The 19782-nt window shown below is 46.4% G+C and overlaps 1 protein-coding gene across 1 annotated transcript in view; it reads right to left on the minus strand.

Annotated features, from left to right (window-relative positions):
- Positions 1–19782, minus strand: part of EXD3 (exonuclease 3'-5' domain containing 3) — a 514556-nt gene that overhangs the window by 464298 nt on the left and 30476 nt on the right. Inside the window, exon 2 of the mRNA XM_065418596.1 lies at positions 14042–14141. Within this exon, the coding sequence (XP_065274668.1) occupies positions 14042–14078 (37 nt within the window). The 5' untranslated portion in view covers positions 14079–14141. The remainder of the gene's footprint in view (positions 1–14041; positions 14142–19782) is intronic.

Genomic DNA, 19782 nt, shown 5'->3' on the forward strand with positions numbered 1-19782 from the left:
AAGAATGAAGGAGAGACTCAGCCAAGCCAAACTAAGATTTGCTTGAATGATTACATCTGTTGGAGAGTCCCCAGCTTGCTCACTTCCTTGCTGGGGAACTGTTTTAATTCTGCTTAGGAGGTTTCAAAAATTCCCAAGGAAAGTTTCACTGTACTCATTAAAACTCGGAGCTGGCTGAACTTCTGTTGTGCTGAGTTTCTAGGATCCTGCTACATTCATTGCAGCAAAACCTGAAAACTACCTTGTGCAAAATTTTTCTGAGGTAAAACAATGTAGAATGAAGATACATAATAATGCTTATTTTAGTTTAGTTAGCCCAGGAAAAATAAATAGTTCTAACAGTTTTGATCATAATGTCTGGTTAGCTGACTGCAAGGAATGTCAAGAACAGAATGGAAAGGGATAATAATAATAACTAGCTCTTATACGCCTCATAAAATTAAAAAAAATCAGATGCACAAGTACATAATGAGGTGAATGCATTACACACCAAATTATCAGCTAGTGTAAATAGTCATAGCTCCATTTAAATCAAGGGACTTACCTCACCCATGACTCCAAGTCATCACCACATCCCTAGTCACATAGTTTTTCACTTGCTCCTAGAATGGGGGTGGGCAAACTACAGCAAACTCCAGAAGTTTTAATCTGGCCCTCGAACTCCCGCCGGAGAGCGGGGTCGGGGGCTTGCCCCGCTCCGTGCGGTTCCTGAAAGCAGCGGCATGTCCCCCTCTCTGGCTCCTACACATAGGGGCAGCCAGGGGGCTCCCCACGCTGCCCTCACCCCAAGCACTGCCCCCGCAGCTCTCATTGGTTGGGAACCGCGGTCAATGGGAGCTGCAGGGGCGGCGCCTGCGAACGGGCAGCATGCAGAGCTGCCTGGCCGCGCATCTGTGTAGGAGCCGGAGCAGGGACATGCCGCTGCTTCTGGGAGCTGCTTGAGGTAAGCACTGCCCGGAACCTGCAACCCAGACCCCCTCTCCTGCACCCCAATCCCCTGCCCCAGCCCTGATCCCCCTCCCGTCCTCCGAACCACTTAGTCCCAGGGCAGAGCACACTCCTGCACCCCCAACCCCTCATCCTCAGCCCCACCCCAGAACCTGCACCCCCAGCCAAAGCCCTCGCCCCCTCCTGCACCCCAACCCACAATTTCATGAGCATTCATGGCCTGCCATACAATTTCCATACCCACATGTTTGCCCACCCCTGTCCTAGAATGTACCTCTGGAACCTCTGCTGGTGGTATGAATTGTCAGTAGGGTAAACAGAACCTCTCTCTCTCTCTCTCTCACACACACACACACACACACACACACACACTTACACTTACTTTAAAGGAAAATGGTTCTTATGATAAATACAGAAACAAAAAAAACATGTAGGTAAGTAAATATATGCAAACAGCATGTCTTGAGCTAGCCAAGAAGAATCTGATTCCTTGCTGGAAAGGATGCATTTTTCTCCAAGAGGGGAGGAATAGATGAGACTAATGGGATTTATTTCAGGTAATAAATCAAATCGGGGAACAAACGGGATGGGAGCAAGTCTTTGGTGGCTGTCAGAATCCTGCAATCTGACTAGCTGTGCATTGGCCCTTTCAGTCTATTTTCTCTGGGAGAAACTTAAGGTCTGAGCTGTAGCAAACCAAGTTACAGAACTGACTCCCCCTTCCACATCTCCTCTGAATTTGTCCTCTGAATTTGTAACACTGCATTGTTCATTATAAAAATGGAAATGTCATAGGGTTGAGTGATCCACAGAGCTTCTCAATTCTTACCTACAAAAGGAGATACAAGTAGTTACACAGTGAGCTTCAGTACTAAGTATGAAGAGTTCTTCAAAGTGCACTACTTACACAGTCTGCAGAAACATCTGCTTGTGCCTTGCTAGCAACTCTACAGATTTCTATTTACACAGTATTATTTACCAAATTTGAGGGTTGAGAGGAGGAAATGAGTTGTTGTAAAGATGCTACTGACGGAACTAGGAGCACAGAAAAGCCACAAAAAGACTGGGACAAAAACTGACATTAAGAAACAAAGATACAAATCTGTGGTTTTGAAGCTGGCCATCTCCCCACCACAACACATGCACTATCGGCATGCCACAGGTGTATACCACATGAGAAAGTGGAAATGTGATTGCTAGGGGAGGGCTGGCAGTCCTGCATCTATAAAACATTCATCCAGAGGTGCATTTATGCCTCTGTTACATTTTTCAAAGTATGTTTGAACTAACATCTTTGGAGATATTTAATCTCTTTGCTGCAGTCAGGAATTTTTTCCTCATGCCAGCACTAACCACCATCTCAAAAAACAACCCACACCTATGTCCTCACTTCAACATTTCCCATTGTGTCAGGCCTTCTATGTATCTATATTTTTGGTTGTAAGCCTGCTGTTAGGGCAGGGACTCTCTTTATATTTCTGTATTCTACAATCCAGAGCACAGCATCTCTCATATGTGCCAACAAGAGTTTTCTACCGAACAAACTCAAGTGACTGGCCCGTCTCAATACACCAGGGACATTCCAGCTGCAAAGGGAGCTTACTTCCCCAGATAGGCCCATTACACAGTACTGGTCAGCATGTGGTTGTGGGAGTTACAAGAGGGCTACATAAAAATGCAGAAGCACTCTCATCAGGAGTAAAGTCACAAGCACTGTAGTAGGGATGCAAACTGATTGGGACCCTTTTTTTAAAGGTCATCCAGATTTTTATTTTTAGCCATTTGCACAACATTTGAAAACTCTGAGCCTCTGTAAAATATTAACCCTATCTTTAAGATTGGTGGCCCCTTCTGCGTACAATGTTGCCCCACCCCTTGAAGAGCTGTTTCCATTTTCTCACAGCGGGAATCATCATATTAAACACTAAGCAGCTATATCTAGTGACCTTTCCACAATGAGAATGAAGGGAATTTTTCTGGAAATAAGGTTCACTGTCCAATGGTGGAAGCAACTGAGATCAATGAAAAGATGGCAGCCATAATAGTCAGTGAAAGAAGGCCACCCAGCCAGTGCCTAGCTGGCCCAATGAGAGACACCCGACTAATCAGGAAGACAAAAGGCCATCCAGCCCCTATCAGAGAGCAGACTGAAGAGTGACTTGCAGGACCGAAGATTCACTTGGGAATATTAGATGAAAAAAAACAGTCACCATCAAAGAATCACTTACTGGTTTTTGTCTTGGGGAATAACATTCATTTCCAGTAAGTGCAGTCCAATATGGAAAAGACTCTCTGAACAACAAAGCATGAGAGCCCTTTATGAGTAATAACAAGCAGCACATTTTTATGAAAAAGCAACAGGCCAGCATAAAATAAATCAGTGTTTTTGATTTAACAGTGAAAATACACTGAACCCTCATCCTCCCACCTGCTGCAAATCTCTTTGAGGAGAAAGATTTGGCTTCATATTTACCTAAATTGTCTGTCGTTCCCAGTTTCACTCTGAACTGGCCTAATGCCCTGAGGTTAGACTGTAGAACTCCGTCAGCTTTTGCACTCATATGACTTAAGAAATGGAATGTGGCCTTTTTTCCCACAAGCCCAGAGTGAGAACATCATAAAAGCTGAACTTTAGCCCCTTTTTGAGCAGGCAGCACAATAGCAAGGAGGATGCTGTCAATCCCTGGAGGCTCTGCCACTGAAAAACATCACCAGTCTGAAGTAAAAGGTCAGTAGTTACTTAGGATTGCATCTCTTGTTTTCTTCAGTTTTTCCTCCTCTGTCAAAGGCAAACAGTTAAACATTCCCCCCTCCCTCTTTCTCAGAAATGCAGGAAGGAAGTGCTTGCAAAATAGTTTAATTTAAAAAAATCCACAATCACATACACACAAAGAGCAAACACTGGCTTAGAACCTGGACAGAACTAGTTGTGTTTCTACAGCCTCATAGTTCTTTAGAAATAAAAATGAAACTTGATTATAGCAGTGTCATTCCCCTTGCCCCATGGAGGCCTTGTTTCTATTCTATTACATTATTATTTAGGTGTAGATACCTAACATGTAAACATTTGAAACTGGTTGCTACAGTCACTTTCTTGTGCTCCTACAGAGCACAAATAGCTGGGTATTCTTTTTAAACGGAAGAAATCGCAGCCTATCTTGTGGAGAAGGTCTATGGAGTAGGGGGGAGATGAAAAACAGCAAACATGTTAACTGTTAAGCTGTTATGCTGATAATAGCCACTGAAGAGGATTAACAACCTCAGGTGTGGTACAAAGATACATTTCTGGTTCAAATCTGGCCCTTCTCAGTAGTGACCAAATTCTGTACCAACTGTTCTAACTGCTGTTTAGTTACTTGTATCCAGTTTATTGCTGCAAGTGTCTATGACACACACAGCATTACTCCAATTTGCAGTCCATTTTCCCAGTCTAGTGGGGACCTGGCTGGATGTTGCTCAAGGCCATTTTGGTATAGCTGGGATTAGCCAGGTATTCTGAAATCCACTAATCTTATGCAGAAGAATACGAATGGAAAGAGGAAGCTGTGGTCTTTCATTTTAGCTACTTCTGCCATACACCAGGTAGCCAGATGATGGTCCAGCTGTGTACAGACCCTCAAGCAATGAAAGGATATTCATGGAAGAATTCTCAGATATTGGTGGTTTATGCTCTGCGTCTTTGGGCATATCCTAAACATAAGCAGTCAGCCCTTTTGGCTGGACTGACTCATTTGGTGAGTTTCAGTGCATTGCCTATTCCACACCAGCATTAGCACAACAGCTAGTCTATTTCTTCAAGGCCTCAGAGACTAATGAATTCCATGGATTTCTGTTTTTCTTACTGGTGCTGAGACATCTTGTCTTCCCCTTCTAACCAGGATTATGATCCATAACTGCTGTTAGAAAAGGCTTTCAACTCCCTGACTGCTTCATACACTTTGTGACCATGAGAACTGATGATTGTCATTCCCTTGAGATAGTGCATCTCTGTTGCTTGCAGTTTGTTCAGAATGCAGCAGCACTTTGGCTCAGTGGTTTGAGTAACTATGATCATGTTACTCCTGCCCTGCGTTCCTCACATCGCTCGGCTAGAATGTGGTGGACTGATTTCAAGTTGGCAATGAAACATTGTCAACAAATCACATTTCTGCTGATTTCTTTTTACCCATTATTATCCTAAGTACTGTTTCGATAACTGTAACTGAAAAAGAATGAAGACAAACCTTTTTTTCACTTTATTTAGGAACACAGGAATTGCTAGACTGGCTCAGACCTGACGTCCATCTAGCCCAGTATCCTGTCTTCAAGACTGGCCAGAAGGTTCAAGAATCTCTACAGTAGGCAGATTTCTGCAATTATAACATTTTGTGTATTGCCCATTTTCATGGCTGTATAGTCAGTTTAATAAAGCAGAGAGAAGAAAACATTTACAAAACAGGGAAACAGGGTTGTAAACCAACATGAATTGACCAGGGGCTATGGCTGGGTAGGACCCAAAAATACTTTTTACTAAATTTTGAAATTGACATGATTTCAAATTGACACATTGTTTCTTACAGCCCTGAGGGCTGTACAATCCTCTAACCACCTCCTCCACCCTCATCCTGATGGCTATCCATGCTCTGATGCCTCTGTATATTAGGGATTTTACTGCTATGTTCCAGGCCAGTATTTGGGATGTTGGTGCTGAAGGCCACGGGGTGTGGAAACTGCTCCTCTATGCAGACAGTTGTCTCAGCTCATTTCCCCCACTAAAGAAACACCTCAAGATTCCTTTGGCATTTCAGAGCTGTCTCTTTTATTAAATTACAACTATCTGATGCCATATTTCACTTTCTTGCTTACACCAATCCATTTAGCCTCTTCTTTAGTTACTGTACTCTTTTAATCAGCATTTTTAAGAGGGTTTGAAAAAATATATTGTTATTATTTGTACTGCAACAGCACCTAGAGACCGTAATCAGGATAGATAAGGGCCAGGGCTAGATTTAGGGGTGTCGTCACAATGTCAACTATATGATTATCTAGCCCAACTGGACTATTTTTAGCTGTCAGTTGCCGGGGCGGGGTTGGCAGCTGCAAGTCGCGGTATTTTGGGCTATTTTGCTGCCCTGCTACCACTGGCCGCACTGCTCGGATGTTCTTGGGAGGGAGGGAGCCTCCTGATCTGCCCCACCCCCTGCCAAGATACCCCACGCGCCGCTTGTCTTACGTTGTGCCCCCTCTCCTTAGGTGACATTCGCAACATGCGCAGAATTCTTGTCCGAGGAAGGCAGAGTTTTTTTTCCTTGCAGAAAATATGCTGCAGTTCTGGCGTTCGCCCACTAGATGCCACTGTGGCACGAGAGCAGCCTGAGCTGGATGATGCTGACTGGTCTGGGAGGCAGTGGCAAACTGCTAGCAGGTGGGTAGCGGGTGCACTGTTTTCTCAAGTGAAAAGTCACATCAGTGTTCTTGGAGCCAGGTTAGGAGGCAGAGAGGGCCACACAGGGCTGCTGGGGGGAGGGGGTGTCAGGGCCACATGGGGACTCCAGAGGGGGGCTCCAGGCAGGGCCACATGGGGGGGGCCCACTGATGATGCTGTGCCTAGGGACGCGTAAGGTGCAAATCCAGCCCTGATAAGGGCCCCAGTGTGCTAGGTGCTGTACAGACATAATGTAAGTAGCAGACAGTCCCTGACCCAAGGGCTCACACTCCAAGACAAAACACCACAAGGAGATGAAACAAACTAATGGAGGAGAGTGGATGAGGCTAACAGTGACAGGAACAGATTGTTCGATAAACTAGCTGGGTACACAGTCTTTTCCTCACTGCAGAGTTAGCCCAGGTTCTGGTATGGATGTTGCCCCACCCTCCCTCTCGTCCACATAGAAAATCCTCTAACCCAGACTCAAGGATGCTTTAAGCCTGGGCTAGCAGGATATAGGCATGAGCTCAGGTTTTGCTTCAGCCTGAGCTGAAAACCCACCTGCTTTGCAGTGAAAACTCAGGCTAATCAAGACCAGGGGCTGTTAGTCCTCCAATGCTATCCCACAATTCCATCTGAGCTGTACTTTCTTGTCTAATTCCTGCCTTATTCCACACTGTATTTTAACCCCATGTTTGCCTGCTCTATTTCTGCTACACTTCCACAGAATCAGAGATGCCACCCCAGATGCCTTTGCCCATGCTGCCAGCTGGCCAGAAGCTGACACCAGCCTTCTGGTAAAGTTGTGGTGTGATATCAGTAAGACCCATAAGAACACTTCTGCACAGGAGCTCAGGAAGGACAGACATGTTCTCCCAAAATACACTGTGAATAAATGTATAGAGTGGCCCAGTTTAATGCACCACTAAGAACCCTGGGATATCCTGCCAGAAATCCACCCAGCACACAGCTAGTACAGCACCACTGTAGACACAGCCACACAGTTCTGGCATGGATAGTACTTTCCAGTGGGGATGCTCCACCTGTGCTAGACTAGCCTTGGTTAGACTAGCCTTGGCTAACTTTTTTAAGTTGTAAGCCAGGGGTTCTCAAACGGGGGTTGGGACCCCTCAGGGGGTCACCAGGTTATTACGGGCGGGGGTCGTGAGCTGTCAGCCTCCACCCCAAACCCTGCTTTGCCTCCAGCATTTATAATGGTGTTAAATGTATCAAAAGTGTTTTTAATTTAGAAGGGGGGGTCGCACTCAGAGGCTTGCTATGTGAAAGGGGTCACCAGTACAAAAGTTTGAGAACCACTGTTGTAAGCCTTTTAATTGTTTTATTATTGGGTACAACCACCTTGATCTCTTCAGCTGGGGCAGGGGGCTTTATACCTAAAATAGTAACATAATGGGCTGTAATACTTTGGTCTAATTTTGGTTGATGGGTTTAGTGTGCATGTGCTGGGTGGTGTTGGTGACCTGTGAAATACAGGAGGTCAGACTAGGTGATTTGGTGGTCCCATCTGGCCCTAAACTGTATGACTCTACCTAGGCCAGTGGGTAGAAGAGGCAGGATTCTCCTATACTACCCAGGGTTCAATAATACATAACAAGGCTTTAGAGTAAAGCCTAAACAAACTGCCTTCTACGAGTCTAACCTGGAAACTGTCTCATCAACACAATGAACCCTTTCTCTGAGTACGGAGTTTACAGCATCTATTCACATTTTAGCATATTTAGCCAAATTTAGCCACCAGACAATTTTACTACTGCCAGTAATACATTGGGAACATTGTAAACAGAATTGCACTGAAAATTTTTAATAATGATGACTCTTTCAGAAAGAACAAACAAAGACTGACGATCAACTAAAATTCAGTGGTATCATGGAAAGACTGATTAGTACATGGAAGACACCCTAGTTCAGGGGTTCTCACAAGAAAAATTTTGGTGGCCTCAGATTGCGACCACCAACTATTGCTGGTGGCCGCTCTGACAATTTTTCCTACAATACTCAATTAACTTTAGGAAAAACAAATAAATATGCATATATACATATCTAAATCATTGTAATTTATTTATGAAGTGTTTTTTTGCAGACTCAAAAATAAAAATAATGTACAGTTTTCTCTATTTTTTACTGGACCTAAACAGAATAGAAACAAATAATGTGTTTTACATGTATTTGTCCCTTTTTGTTGTTTCTTTTGCTTTTTTTTTGGTTGCTTATTTTTATAAGACTTGCTAGCTAGTAAGTCTGTTTGTGTGAAAAGTGATATTTGTATTTTGTTAATATCACTTTTCACAGCAGCAGACTTGCTAGCTAGCAGGGAGGCAGTGAAAAGTGATATTAACAAACATACAAATATCATTTTTCACAACAGACTCACTCAGCCCTAGCAAGCTGGGGGACAAACTAAGCCCTGGATGGGGAGGTGGGTAGGGAGGCAGCTCGAGGTGATGCGGGGGGTGAGTCCAGGGACTGGAGCCCTGCAACTGCACAGTCCGGTGAGTCCAGGGCCGGAGGACATAGTGGGGACAGGGGCGATGTGGGGGGGGGTGAGCTTGGGACCGGCAGTCACTGCCATATGGCTGGGGGCCGGGGCTGGATTGTGTGGCCCCATGGGTGGAATCCAAAACCCTGCAGATGGGGGTCAGAACACACGGCCAGAGCCCGGGGCCAGAGGAGGCACTGGGGGAAGGGGGTGAGCCTGGAGTCAGGGCTCAAAGCCCATGGCCAGGGGATGGAGCCTGCTGCCACACAGCTGGAGCCTGCCACTCGCCACCCCAGATCTGAAACCCAAGCCCCGCCGCCTGCCTGCTCCTCCAGCATTTCTGGCTCCAGAGGGGGACAGGGCCCAACCCCTACTGGCAGCCCTGGAGGGGCCACTGCTTTGCTCCCCCCCATCACCACCAAGGAGGATGTGGCCACATGAAAAGCCTCTGGTGGCTGCATGCAGCCACAGTGGCAGCATTTGAGAAACACCTGCCCTAGTTGATTTTTAAGTATCCGAGGGGTAGCCGTGTTAGTCTGGATCTGTAAAAAGCAACAGAGAGTCCTGTGGCACCTTTAAGACTAACAGCTGTATTGGAGCATAAGCTTTCGTGGGTGACTACCCACTTTGTCTGTTAGCCCCTTGCACTTGAATTCTGTTCTCCTAAGAACAGATGCTGAAGTTTTAATATATTCAAAAGTAGTTTTCCCCTAAACTTAGACTTACCCAAATGCTCCTGATTTTCCTGAGCAGACCCCAGCCTAGGCTTGATTTGGAGACCTATATTACTCCAAAAGGGATTTATATTATAAAGAAATGTAAAACTGACTGTTGATTTAAGGCCTGGCCTGACAAAAGATGCATAGCACATAGTACTGAGAATGTGGCTAAATGTTGCAATGCAATTTCTGACACAAAATTAGAAATATGGAGCTTTTATGAAACAGAATTTCATAAATGACTCTCCTAACCCTTTCTGAAAGAGAACCATTGCCCCCCTACCAGGGATGAGGTCTTCAGGTTCTCCACCATATTTATTCCTTCTTTTAAGATGCCTCACTTCAGCCTTATGGCTCTCATCCCTGCCCTGCTCTGGAACCCATCAATATTACTGCTTGAACATCTGGCAGGGACATTTGCCCTAGTAATATGATACTGACCAGTCACCTACTATGCCTAGGTACTTCTAGGGGAATTCTGCACCACTGCGCAATGAAGAATTTTGCAGAAATTAACGTTGTGATGCAGAATTTCCTTTCCCCCACAGAAATTGGCTGCATGCTGCTAGCCACCATTAGGGGCTGCTGGACCCAGCAGAGCCCAGCTCGCACATAGAAGACACTGCTGTGGGAAGGGAGAGGGAGCTAGTGGATTCCTGACAGCTGCAGTTCCCAACATGCCCTGAGGGAAGGAGAGGGCAGCGCGCAGGAAACTCCATGCAAACCTGAGACCGAGCATCAGGCTGTTTCTTCCTCTGGATCCCTGGGCTCTCGGGGTGGAGGGGGGTGTCTGGGCTGGGGGGGGGGCACGGCTGGGGGAGGCCACAGCTGGGCTCTGGAGGGGAGGGGTGTGGGTATTTGGGCAGGGGGCCCCACGGCTGGGAGGGGGTTCAGGTGTATTGGCTGGGGGGCCCCACAGCTGGGCTGTGCGGGGGGGAGGGATTGTGGGTGTCTGGCTCCCCGGCTGGGCTTGGGACAAATGGGGCAGAGAAACAGGAACTGGGTTATCATGGGGTTTCTTTAACTCTCTACTCCTGGGGGAATTTTTGTGTGTGTCTGTATTGTTAGACATACTTGCTGACAGGTATTTTAAAATAAATTACCAAAATAATTGAAACTAGCGTGATTATGTACTGTTATTTTGACAAACAACATTTGTAGAATTTTTAAATTTTTTGGCACAGAATGCCCCCAGGAGTAACCCCTGGAGCCAAAGGCACCACTTCCATTGTGCTTCTGACCAGAAACCAAGCTCGGTCATTTTCTTGGCCTAAGGCTGTATAAATTCTATTGACTTTTGCCAATGTAGCAACTAGTTTATTAAACAAATGTTATTCCTTTTTTTTTTTTAAGTGTCCTTTAAAGGAGAATTTTAGTGACCAAGACATCTGGTTACAAAAGGAAGGGAAGAAAGTACTGAATAATCTCCGGTCACATGTAACTCACAGATTAATCTGGCTTGTATGTGAATTCCAGTGGTTTGGGATCATACAGCCTCCAAACTGTTTATGTGAGACGTGTGTTTTTCCTGTTGCACTGCAGTAATTGTTTTGCTGGTCTGGGTGATGGATGATGGAGAAGGTTGTGTCTGGAAATGTGCTCAGAAGTCGACAGGAAGCTGAGAGGGCTCTTGCCAGCACTTCCTTCCTGTAGATGAAGGGAGGAGGAGGGAATGGGGAAAAAACTTGGCTGTCTCTGACCCTGAGAAAAGTCTAACCATTCCAGCTGGATTACATTAAAATATTTTAATCTTTCTAAAGATTAAAGTATCCTTCTTCTATAACTCCTACCTAAGTGGTAGGCTCAGTGGGGCTTAAGAGAATTAATTGTATTGAGGTCCTAAAAGTTGCAAGGCAGCTGTAGAATCAGAATCAGGTGTTGGAAGCTGAACAAATGGAGATTAGATTTCAGAGATTTCCAAATAGATTGTCAGCCTTATTTGCAACACAGCTGGCAAACCGCAGGAACATAGGGATTTCCACAATGGATCAGACCCAATGTCTATCTAGTCCAGTATCCTGTATCTGACAATGGCCAGCACCAGATGGAGATGTAAGAACACCCCAGTAGGTACATGTGGGATATCATGCCCCCATGTAGGTCTCATCCTGGTCTCTATTAGTCAGAGATTGGCTTAAGCCCCGAAGCACAGGGTTTAATATCCCTCCCCAAATTCTGTTGTCATTAATTATAACAACTTCAGATATTATTGAGCTCCATATAAATACCCAAGGCCTTTTTAAATCTTGTTAAGCTTTCACCCTCAATGAGCAACCCAGGAGCATTCTGGCCAACCATTCCACCTCTCTCAATGGAGACAAAAAAAGATTTGCCTAAGGAGCCTTCCCTTGCACAGAGTCATCCTAGCACGTATTGTCGAAGACACTAAACTTTGCTCCCTCACATACTTAATTCATCCGCCCCCTATAACCTCCTACCATGGAGCCATCTTCCATCCACATCAACAAAACACACAGAGGACACTCAAGAGTGGGAACTCTCACTCCTCTAGATCAGTGGTTCTCAACCAGGGGTACACGTACCCCTGAGGGTACGCAAAGGTCTTCCAGGGGGTACATCAACTCATCTAGATATTTGCCTAGTTTTACAACAGGCTACATAAAGAGCTCTAGCAAAGTCAGTACAAATTAAAATTTCATACAGACAATGACTTGTTTATACTGCTCTATATACTATACACTGACATGTAAGTACAATATTTATACTCCAATGGATTTATTTTATAATTATATGGTAAAAATGAGAAAGTATGCAATTTTTCAGTAATAATGTGGTGGTGACACTTTTGTATTATGTCATGTCTGATTTTGTAAGCAAGTAGTTTTAAAGTGAGGTGAAACTTGGGGGTACATAAGACAAATCAGACTCCTGAAAGGGGGTAAAGCAGTCTGGAAAAGTTGACAGCCACTGCCCTAGATCAAGAACTGGACGCATATTAAAGACGGGGAGGGGACCTCTCACTGTTCCTCCACAACCACCAGTTCCGCTCCAGTAGTCACAACATTGGTAGGAGCACTAGTGCAGAAAGGGCTCAGACAGCCACGAGGCTTTTAAGCACTATGTCGACTTCCCCTGTTCCTTGCAGGTCTGTGTGATGTAGTGCTGATGGTGGCCACCAGCACTTTGTCTACATGAGGATTTTCACTGTCACTATCAGAATGATAAAATTTCCTCACATAGATAAAGTCAGAGACAGAAAAACCAACCTAAACAAAACAAAAAAAATCCAAATCAAAACAAACAAACAAAAAACCCAGAAAGAAACAGACTCACTATTCCTCTCACGGAAAAACCAAAACAGCAAGTAGACTGAGCTCTCACAACAGCCTCTTCTTTGCAAAAGAAATCTGACAAACAAACAAACAAAAAAAAAAAAAGCTCCTCATCCACAAACAGAAAATTGGAAACAATGGAAACCATGAAACTAGCCCTCACATCAGAATAAGAACAGCTCTTTACACGTCAAAATAAGTGCACAACTGAATAGGAGCCTGACACTTTATAGTCACTGCTTCTAGATTTATATATTCCAATGCCAGAAAGGCCAAATGTGTTCTTCTAGCCTGACTTCCTGCATAACACAGGCCACAGAACTTCCCTGAAATAATGTCTGTTTGAATTAGAGCAGATCTTTCAGAAGAACATCCAATCTTGATTTTAATATTTCCAGCGAATCCACTACAACCCTTAGAAAACTGTTCCAGTGGTTAATTACTCACTACTTAACGTAGTTCTCAGGTCCCTCTTTCCTGCATAGGATTGGGACATGATGCCACTGTTTTTTTATTACACGTGCACATGTACGTGTGCACACACACATCTATACCTTTGCTGCACATTACTTTGTAATCTAAATAGGAACTCTTTCATTAGAAGGATAATTACTGCTGACACATGACTGAATAATAGAAAAACTAGATGATGGATAAAACTGAATGATCACTTGTGTAAGGCATTATAATTAAAACTGTATATTCTTGTGCGTAGATGGGGGTTGTTGAAACAGTACAATTGTCAAACATTTTTTTTTAAATCAGAGTCTAATAATCAACGTTCTGACAGCTGACTAGTCTCAGAGAAAAAACAATGAGGAGTCCTTGTGGCACTTTAGAGACTAACAAATTTATTTGGACAAACTAAGAAATTTATTTGTTAGTCTCTAAAGTGCCACAAGGACTCCTCGTTGTTTTTGTGAATACAAACTAACACGGCGACCACTCTGAAACTAGTCTCAGTGTTGAAGGTCCAGTCACCTTCATGGTACATTGTAAAATCATAGATGCAAGTTGCATTTGACTGGTTCAGCACTTGATTCACTGTTTTTGTTTTATTCCTGTTTGGGGTTTAATTTTCTGACACTACAGAAATTAGTAAAACATACACAAAGCAAATCTTGCTGACCAAAACATTACAGATAGATCTGAGTGCCTGAACAGGCAGAAAACTCACCATCAGTGTGGTCGCTTGGGCTGCTCTCCTGATTCATCCTTTCTAGATGGACACCAAGTTAAAATGTTGAGCTAAAATGGTGCAGTCAGTGCTCTCAATTCTGAAAGGAAAAATGCAGAGTTACTGCCTGTGAGATCTTCACAAGTTTGACAAAGGAAATACTAAGTTTGCACTTCATAAACTAAGGGGTGTTTGACCCTCAGCAAAGTAGGGGAGAAAGTGCCCTGGGATCTATTTTCTCATAGAAACTCCAGCACATCCTCCAGTTTGAAGGATGAGGGCCCCTAAAGGTATATCTACACTGCAGCTGGAAGATGTAATTCCCTACTTGGGTAGACATAGGCATGCTAGTTCTGCTCAAACTAAAAATAGCAGTGTGGCCACGGTGGCCCAGCAGCAGGTCAGGCTAGCCACCTGATATAATCCTACCTGACATGAATTTGGGCAGCTAGCTAGTGCCGCCTTGGCCATGCTGCTGTTTTTAGGCACTACCTCAAGCAGAGCTAGTGCATGTAGATCTAGCCAAGCTGGGAATCACACCTTCCAGCAGCTGTGTAGACACACGCTGCGTGAGGAATTATTAATCTAAACCCGCAGTGGAAGACATCACAACATCAGATGAGCACATCATCTCAATTATTCCCGCACGTTCAACAATGCAGCTTGATTACTACATCAATGTAACATTAATTTTTAGGTTCATATTTCACAGACCTCAATGTAAGTCAAAGCCTCATCTTGAATGTTATCTATTTGTCCCCGTTAACAAAAACAAAACCTACATAACTTCCCAATTTTGCAAACTGTTGAAACCAAAATCATGTTTGCATCACTGTTACACTGCCCCACCTCCTTGTTTGCTCACCCACCCACTCATTACATCTTGGCTGTGGCTGGGAATAGAACCCAGGTCTCCTGAGTCCCCGTCCAGTGCCTTAACTACATCCTTCCTGCTGACTCACATTAGAGGATTGTTTGTCAGGAAATTCCCCTCAAGAATACCGAGATTTAGTATTCTTGCAAACAGCAATGCACAGAATACAAATATACTAGGAAAGAGAAGGGATTTAAGTTATTGGATAACCTGTTAAAGGCTTACTTCAGGTCTGTGTACTTTTTGAGTGTTATAAATACAATCTATGTGAAGTGAATGGTAGTCTCATGAGCATAGGCGTGCGCAGCCCATTTCATTAGGGTGTGCACCCAGGGAGCCCCGCCCTAGCCCCGCCCCTGCCCTAATCCCACCCCCATCTACTCCCTCCTACTTCCCGCCCCCCGACTTCCCCCCTCAGAACCCCCAACCCCCCCTGCTCCTTGTCCCCTGAGTTGACTACCCCTTCCTGGGACCCTTGCCCCTAACTGCCCCCCAGGACTCCACCCCCTACCTAAGCCTCACTGCTCCTTGTCCCCTGACTGCCCCCCTAGGACCCTACCCCCTACCTGTCCCCTGACTGCCCCGACCCTTATCCACACTCCCGCCCCCAGACAGACCCCCGGGACTCCCACGCCTATCCAACTGCTCCCCACGCCCTGACAGGAACCCCAGAACTCCCAAACCATACAACCCCCCCCCCGCTCCCTGCCTCCCCCCTCTCCACACCCCTGCATCCTGACAGCCCCCCCCCAGAACTCCTGACTCATCCAACCCCTCCCCAGCTCCTTGTCCCCTGACCACCCCCTCCAGAGGACCCCCCCCCCACTAACTGCCCTCCCAGGACCCTCCTTGCTCCCTGTCCCCTGACTGCCCTGACCCCTATCCACCGCCCGCTCCCTGAGAGACCCCGGGACTCCCCATGCCCCATCCAACCCATTTATTGTCCCCTGACTGCCCCGACCCCCACCCCTTATCCAACCCCCCTGGCCCCGGACCCCTTACCATGAGATGAGGCTCCTAGCCTCCCCTTGGAGCCAAACACTGCCCCGCGGGAGCGCGCAGCCACAGCCCCCAGAGCACTGCGCGCACGGCAGCATGGCTCATGGGGAGGGGGGAGCATGTCTGACTCCCCGCTGAGCCCCCGGCCCCCAGAGCGCTGCGCATGGCAGCATGGCTCCAGGGGAAGGGGGAGCATGTCTGACTCCCCGCGCAGCCCTGGCCCCCAGAGCGTTGCGCGTGGCGGCAGGGCCCCAGGGGAGGGGGGAGCATGTCTGCCTCACCACGGAGCCAAACGCTGCCCCACGGGAGCGCGCAGCCCTGGCTCCCAGAGCGCTGCACGTGGTGACAGGGCTCCAGGGGAGGGGGGAGCATGTCTGCCTCACCACGGAGCCAAACGCTTTCCCACGGGAGCGTGCAGCCCCAGCCTCCAGAGCGCTGCGCGTGGCAGCATGGCTCCGGGAGAAGGTGGGGGAGGGGCCCGCGGCTTGCTGCGTTCGGCCGGGCGCTCCGGCCTGGGAGCGTGGACCCCGCGGCTTGCCGCGCTGGGAGAGTGGAGCCATTTGCCCACCCCTGCATTAGGGTGTGCCTGGGCGCACCCGGCACACCCTGTGCGCACGCCTATGCTCATGAGCACTTCAGAGGACAATATGCAACCGTAGAAGATGACTTACCCCAGGGTTCTAGTGAGATATACACATCACTCTGAGGGTGTCACTCACACAGTTTACACTGTCACCAGAAACTGTCAATAAAATTATAGTCTTCTATTGCAGATGGATAAAGCTGCTCCACAAAAATACATACAGTGTATCTTCTATACCAGGGGATGGATGTCTGACCTGGGAGCGCAGGAAGTGTGCTACCTCCCAGAGGCCTGTATCCAAGACATTATTGAAGGACTGCCGAGGATCATCCGGCCCTCTAACTACGATCCCATGCTGCTCATCCATGTGGGCATTCATTATACTATAAGGTGTAAGACTAAGCAGATCAGAAGTGACTACAAGGCTCTGAGAGTTAGGGTCGGGGAATTGGAGGCGCAGGTGGTGTTCTCATCAATCCTTCTGGTCAAGGGTAGGGGTCCAGGCAGAGACAGACACATCCTGGTGGTGAACGTATGGCTGCACAGATGGTGCCACCAGAAGGGCGTTGGCAACCTCTTCCATGGGATGCTGTTCCAAGGAGGACTGTTAAGTAGAGATGGGATCCACCCATGAAGGAAAAGGAAGAGTATCTTTGGACACTGACTGGCTAAGTAGAGAGGATGGCTTTAAACAAGGTTCATCAGGGCAGAAGACAAAAGCCCACTGATGAGTCCAGAACATGGAGACCTGGGTGAAGAGTCGAAATCTGTGAGGAATATGGACAATCATAGAAGGGAGAAAGTAGAGACAAGAGGGAATATAAAGGAAAAATCTAATGGATATCTTAGATGTCTGTTTACTAATGCAAGAAGTATGGGGAAAAATAATCACAATTATGACATAACTAGCTTCACAGGGTGGGATAATTCATATGACTTGAATGTTGGTATTGAAGGGTACAGCTTGTTCAGGATGGACACGCAGGAAAAAAGGGAGGAGGTGTTGCCTTGCGTATCAAGGATGTATACACTTAAATTGAGGTCAAGATATAAAGTGGGAAGCAGACCTGTTGAAAGTCTCTGAGTAAGGATGAATGGAGTAAAAAATAAAAGTGATGTCATGGTATGTGGTCTACTATAGACCACCTAACCAGGAACAAGAGGTGGATGAGGCTTTTTTTAAACAACTAATAAAATCATCCAAAGCACAGGACTTGGTGGGGATGGGGGATGTCAAGTGCTCACAGATCTGTTGGGAAAATAATACAGGCAGGCACAGATTATCCAATAAATTTGTAGAATGCATTCAAGACATTTTTTAGTACAGAAGGTGGAGAAAATGATCAGGGGAGAAACTGTTCCAGATTTGATTCTGAGAAATAGGCAGGAACTGGTTGAGAATTTGAATGGGTAAGGCAGCTTGGGTGAAAGTGATCATGAAATTATAGAGTTCATGATTCTAAGAAACGGTAGGAGGGAAAACAGAAGAATAAAGCTAATGGACTTCAAGAAGGCAGACCTTAGCAAACTCAAGGAGTTGGTAACTAAGGATTAAAATTCAAAATGAACTAGACAAACTGGAGAAATGGTCTGAAGTAAATAGGATGAAATTCAACAAGGACAAATGCAAAGTACCCCACTTAGGAAGGAATAATCAGTTGCACACATACAAAATGGGAAATGACTGCCTAGGAAGGAGTATTGCAGAAAGGGATCTGAGGGTCATAGTGGATAGCAAGCTAAATATGAGTCAACAGTGTAACGCTGTTGCAAAAAAAGCAAACATCATTCTGGGATGTACTAGCCGGAGTATTGTAAGCAAGACATGAGAAGTAATTCTTCCGTTCTACTCCGTGCTGATTAGGCCTCAACTGGAGTATTGTATCCAGTTCTGGGCGCCACATTTCAGGAAAGATGTGGACAAATTGGAGAAAGTCCAGAGAAGAGCAACAAAAATGATTAAAGGTCTAGAAAACATGACCTATGAGGGAAGATTGAAAAAATTGGGTTTGTTTAGTCTGGACAAGAGAAGACTGAGAGGGGACATGATAACGGTTTTCAAGTACATAAACACCTTGAAGATAATAAGGTGATAAGTAACTGCCTACATGGATTTGTCAAGAACAAATCATGTCAGACTAACCTAACATTCTTCTTTGACAGGATAACAAGACATGTGGATGGAGGGGGAAGCAGTCGATGTGATATATCTCAACGTTAGTAAGATTTTCGATACTGTCTTACATTACCATCTCATCAGCAAACTAGAGAAATATAGCCTAGAGATGAAACTACTATAAGGTGGGTGCACAACTGGTTGGAAAACCGTACTCAGAGAGCAGTTATCAATGGTTCATAGTCCAGCTGGAAGGGCGTATTGAGTAGGGTCCCGCAGGGACCGGCCCTGGGTCTGGTTCTATTCAATATCTTCATAAGTGATTTGGATAATGGCACAGACAGTACACTTATAACATTTGCAGATGATACCAAGCTGCAAGGGGTTTACTCCCGGGGGAATTTTGCACCATTGCGCATACTCAAAATTCATGTCCCCCTCAGATTTCTTTGCTTCCCCACAGAAAAATGACTTTCTGACAGGGAAGCAAAGGGAAGCTGCAAGAGCAGTCATGCACCACTCCCTAGCACTGCAGGTACATTGTTCCAGGCACCCGGAGCAGCCAGTGGAGAGGTTAATCACCCCAGGACTGAGGAGACCCCAGCCAGTGGCTCCTACCTTGAGCTGGGATCAGCTGCTAGTCCCGGCTGGGCTAGAGGCAGGAGAGGACGGGACTTCCTCTTCCCCTGCAAGGAATGTCTGGGGCTGTGTCAGACCCACCCCCCAGAAACCTCCCCCAGCTGCAGAAAGCTCAGCATGCTCCCCTGCTACCTCCCCCGATTGCTCCTCAGCTGCGGAGGGAGGGGTCACTGTACAGGGAGCTGCTCCCCCATCCACTCAACCCCCGTGCATCTGGACCTCCCATACCCAGACACCACTGCCAAGCCTCACCTGGTATATCCAAACCCCACCCCACTGAACCTCAACCCCTATATCTGGAGCCCCCTGCACCCAGACCCCCTGCCTCCGGACCCCCACCCCTGCACCCAGACCACTCCCCACTGAGCTCCCTGCACTCAAACCCCCACCCCGATGCCCCACCCCCTGCACCACCAAGACCCCACATCTAGACCCCCATGCCACTGACCTCCAACTAGCTGCACCCAGACATCCACCCCACCAAGCTCCACTCCCCACACCCAGACCCCCCCCACGCTGAGACCCCCACA

Source organism: Emys orbicularis, chromosome 18 (assembly GCF_028017835.1).
Source record: "Emys orbicularis isolate rEmyOrb1 chromosome 18, rEmyOrb1.hap1, whole genome shotgun sequence".
Classification (NCBI taxonomy): Eukaryota; Metazoa; Chordata; order Testudines; family Emydidae; genus Emys; species Emys orbicularis.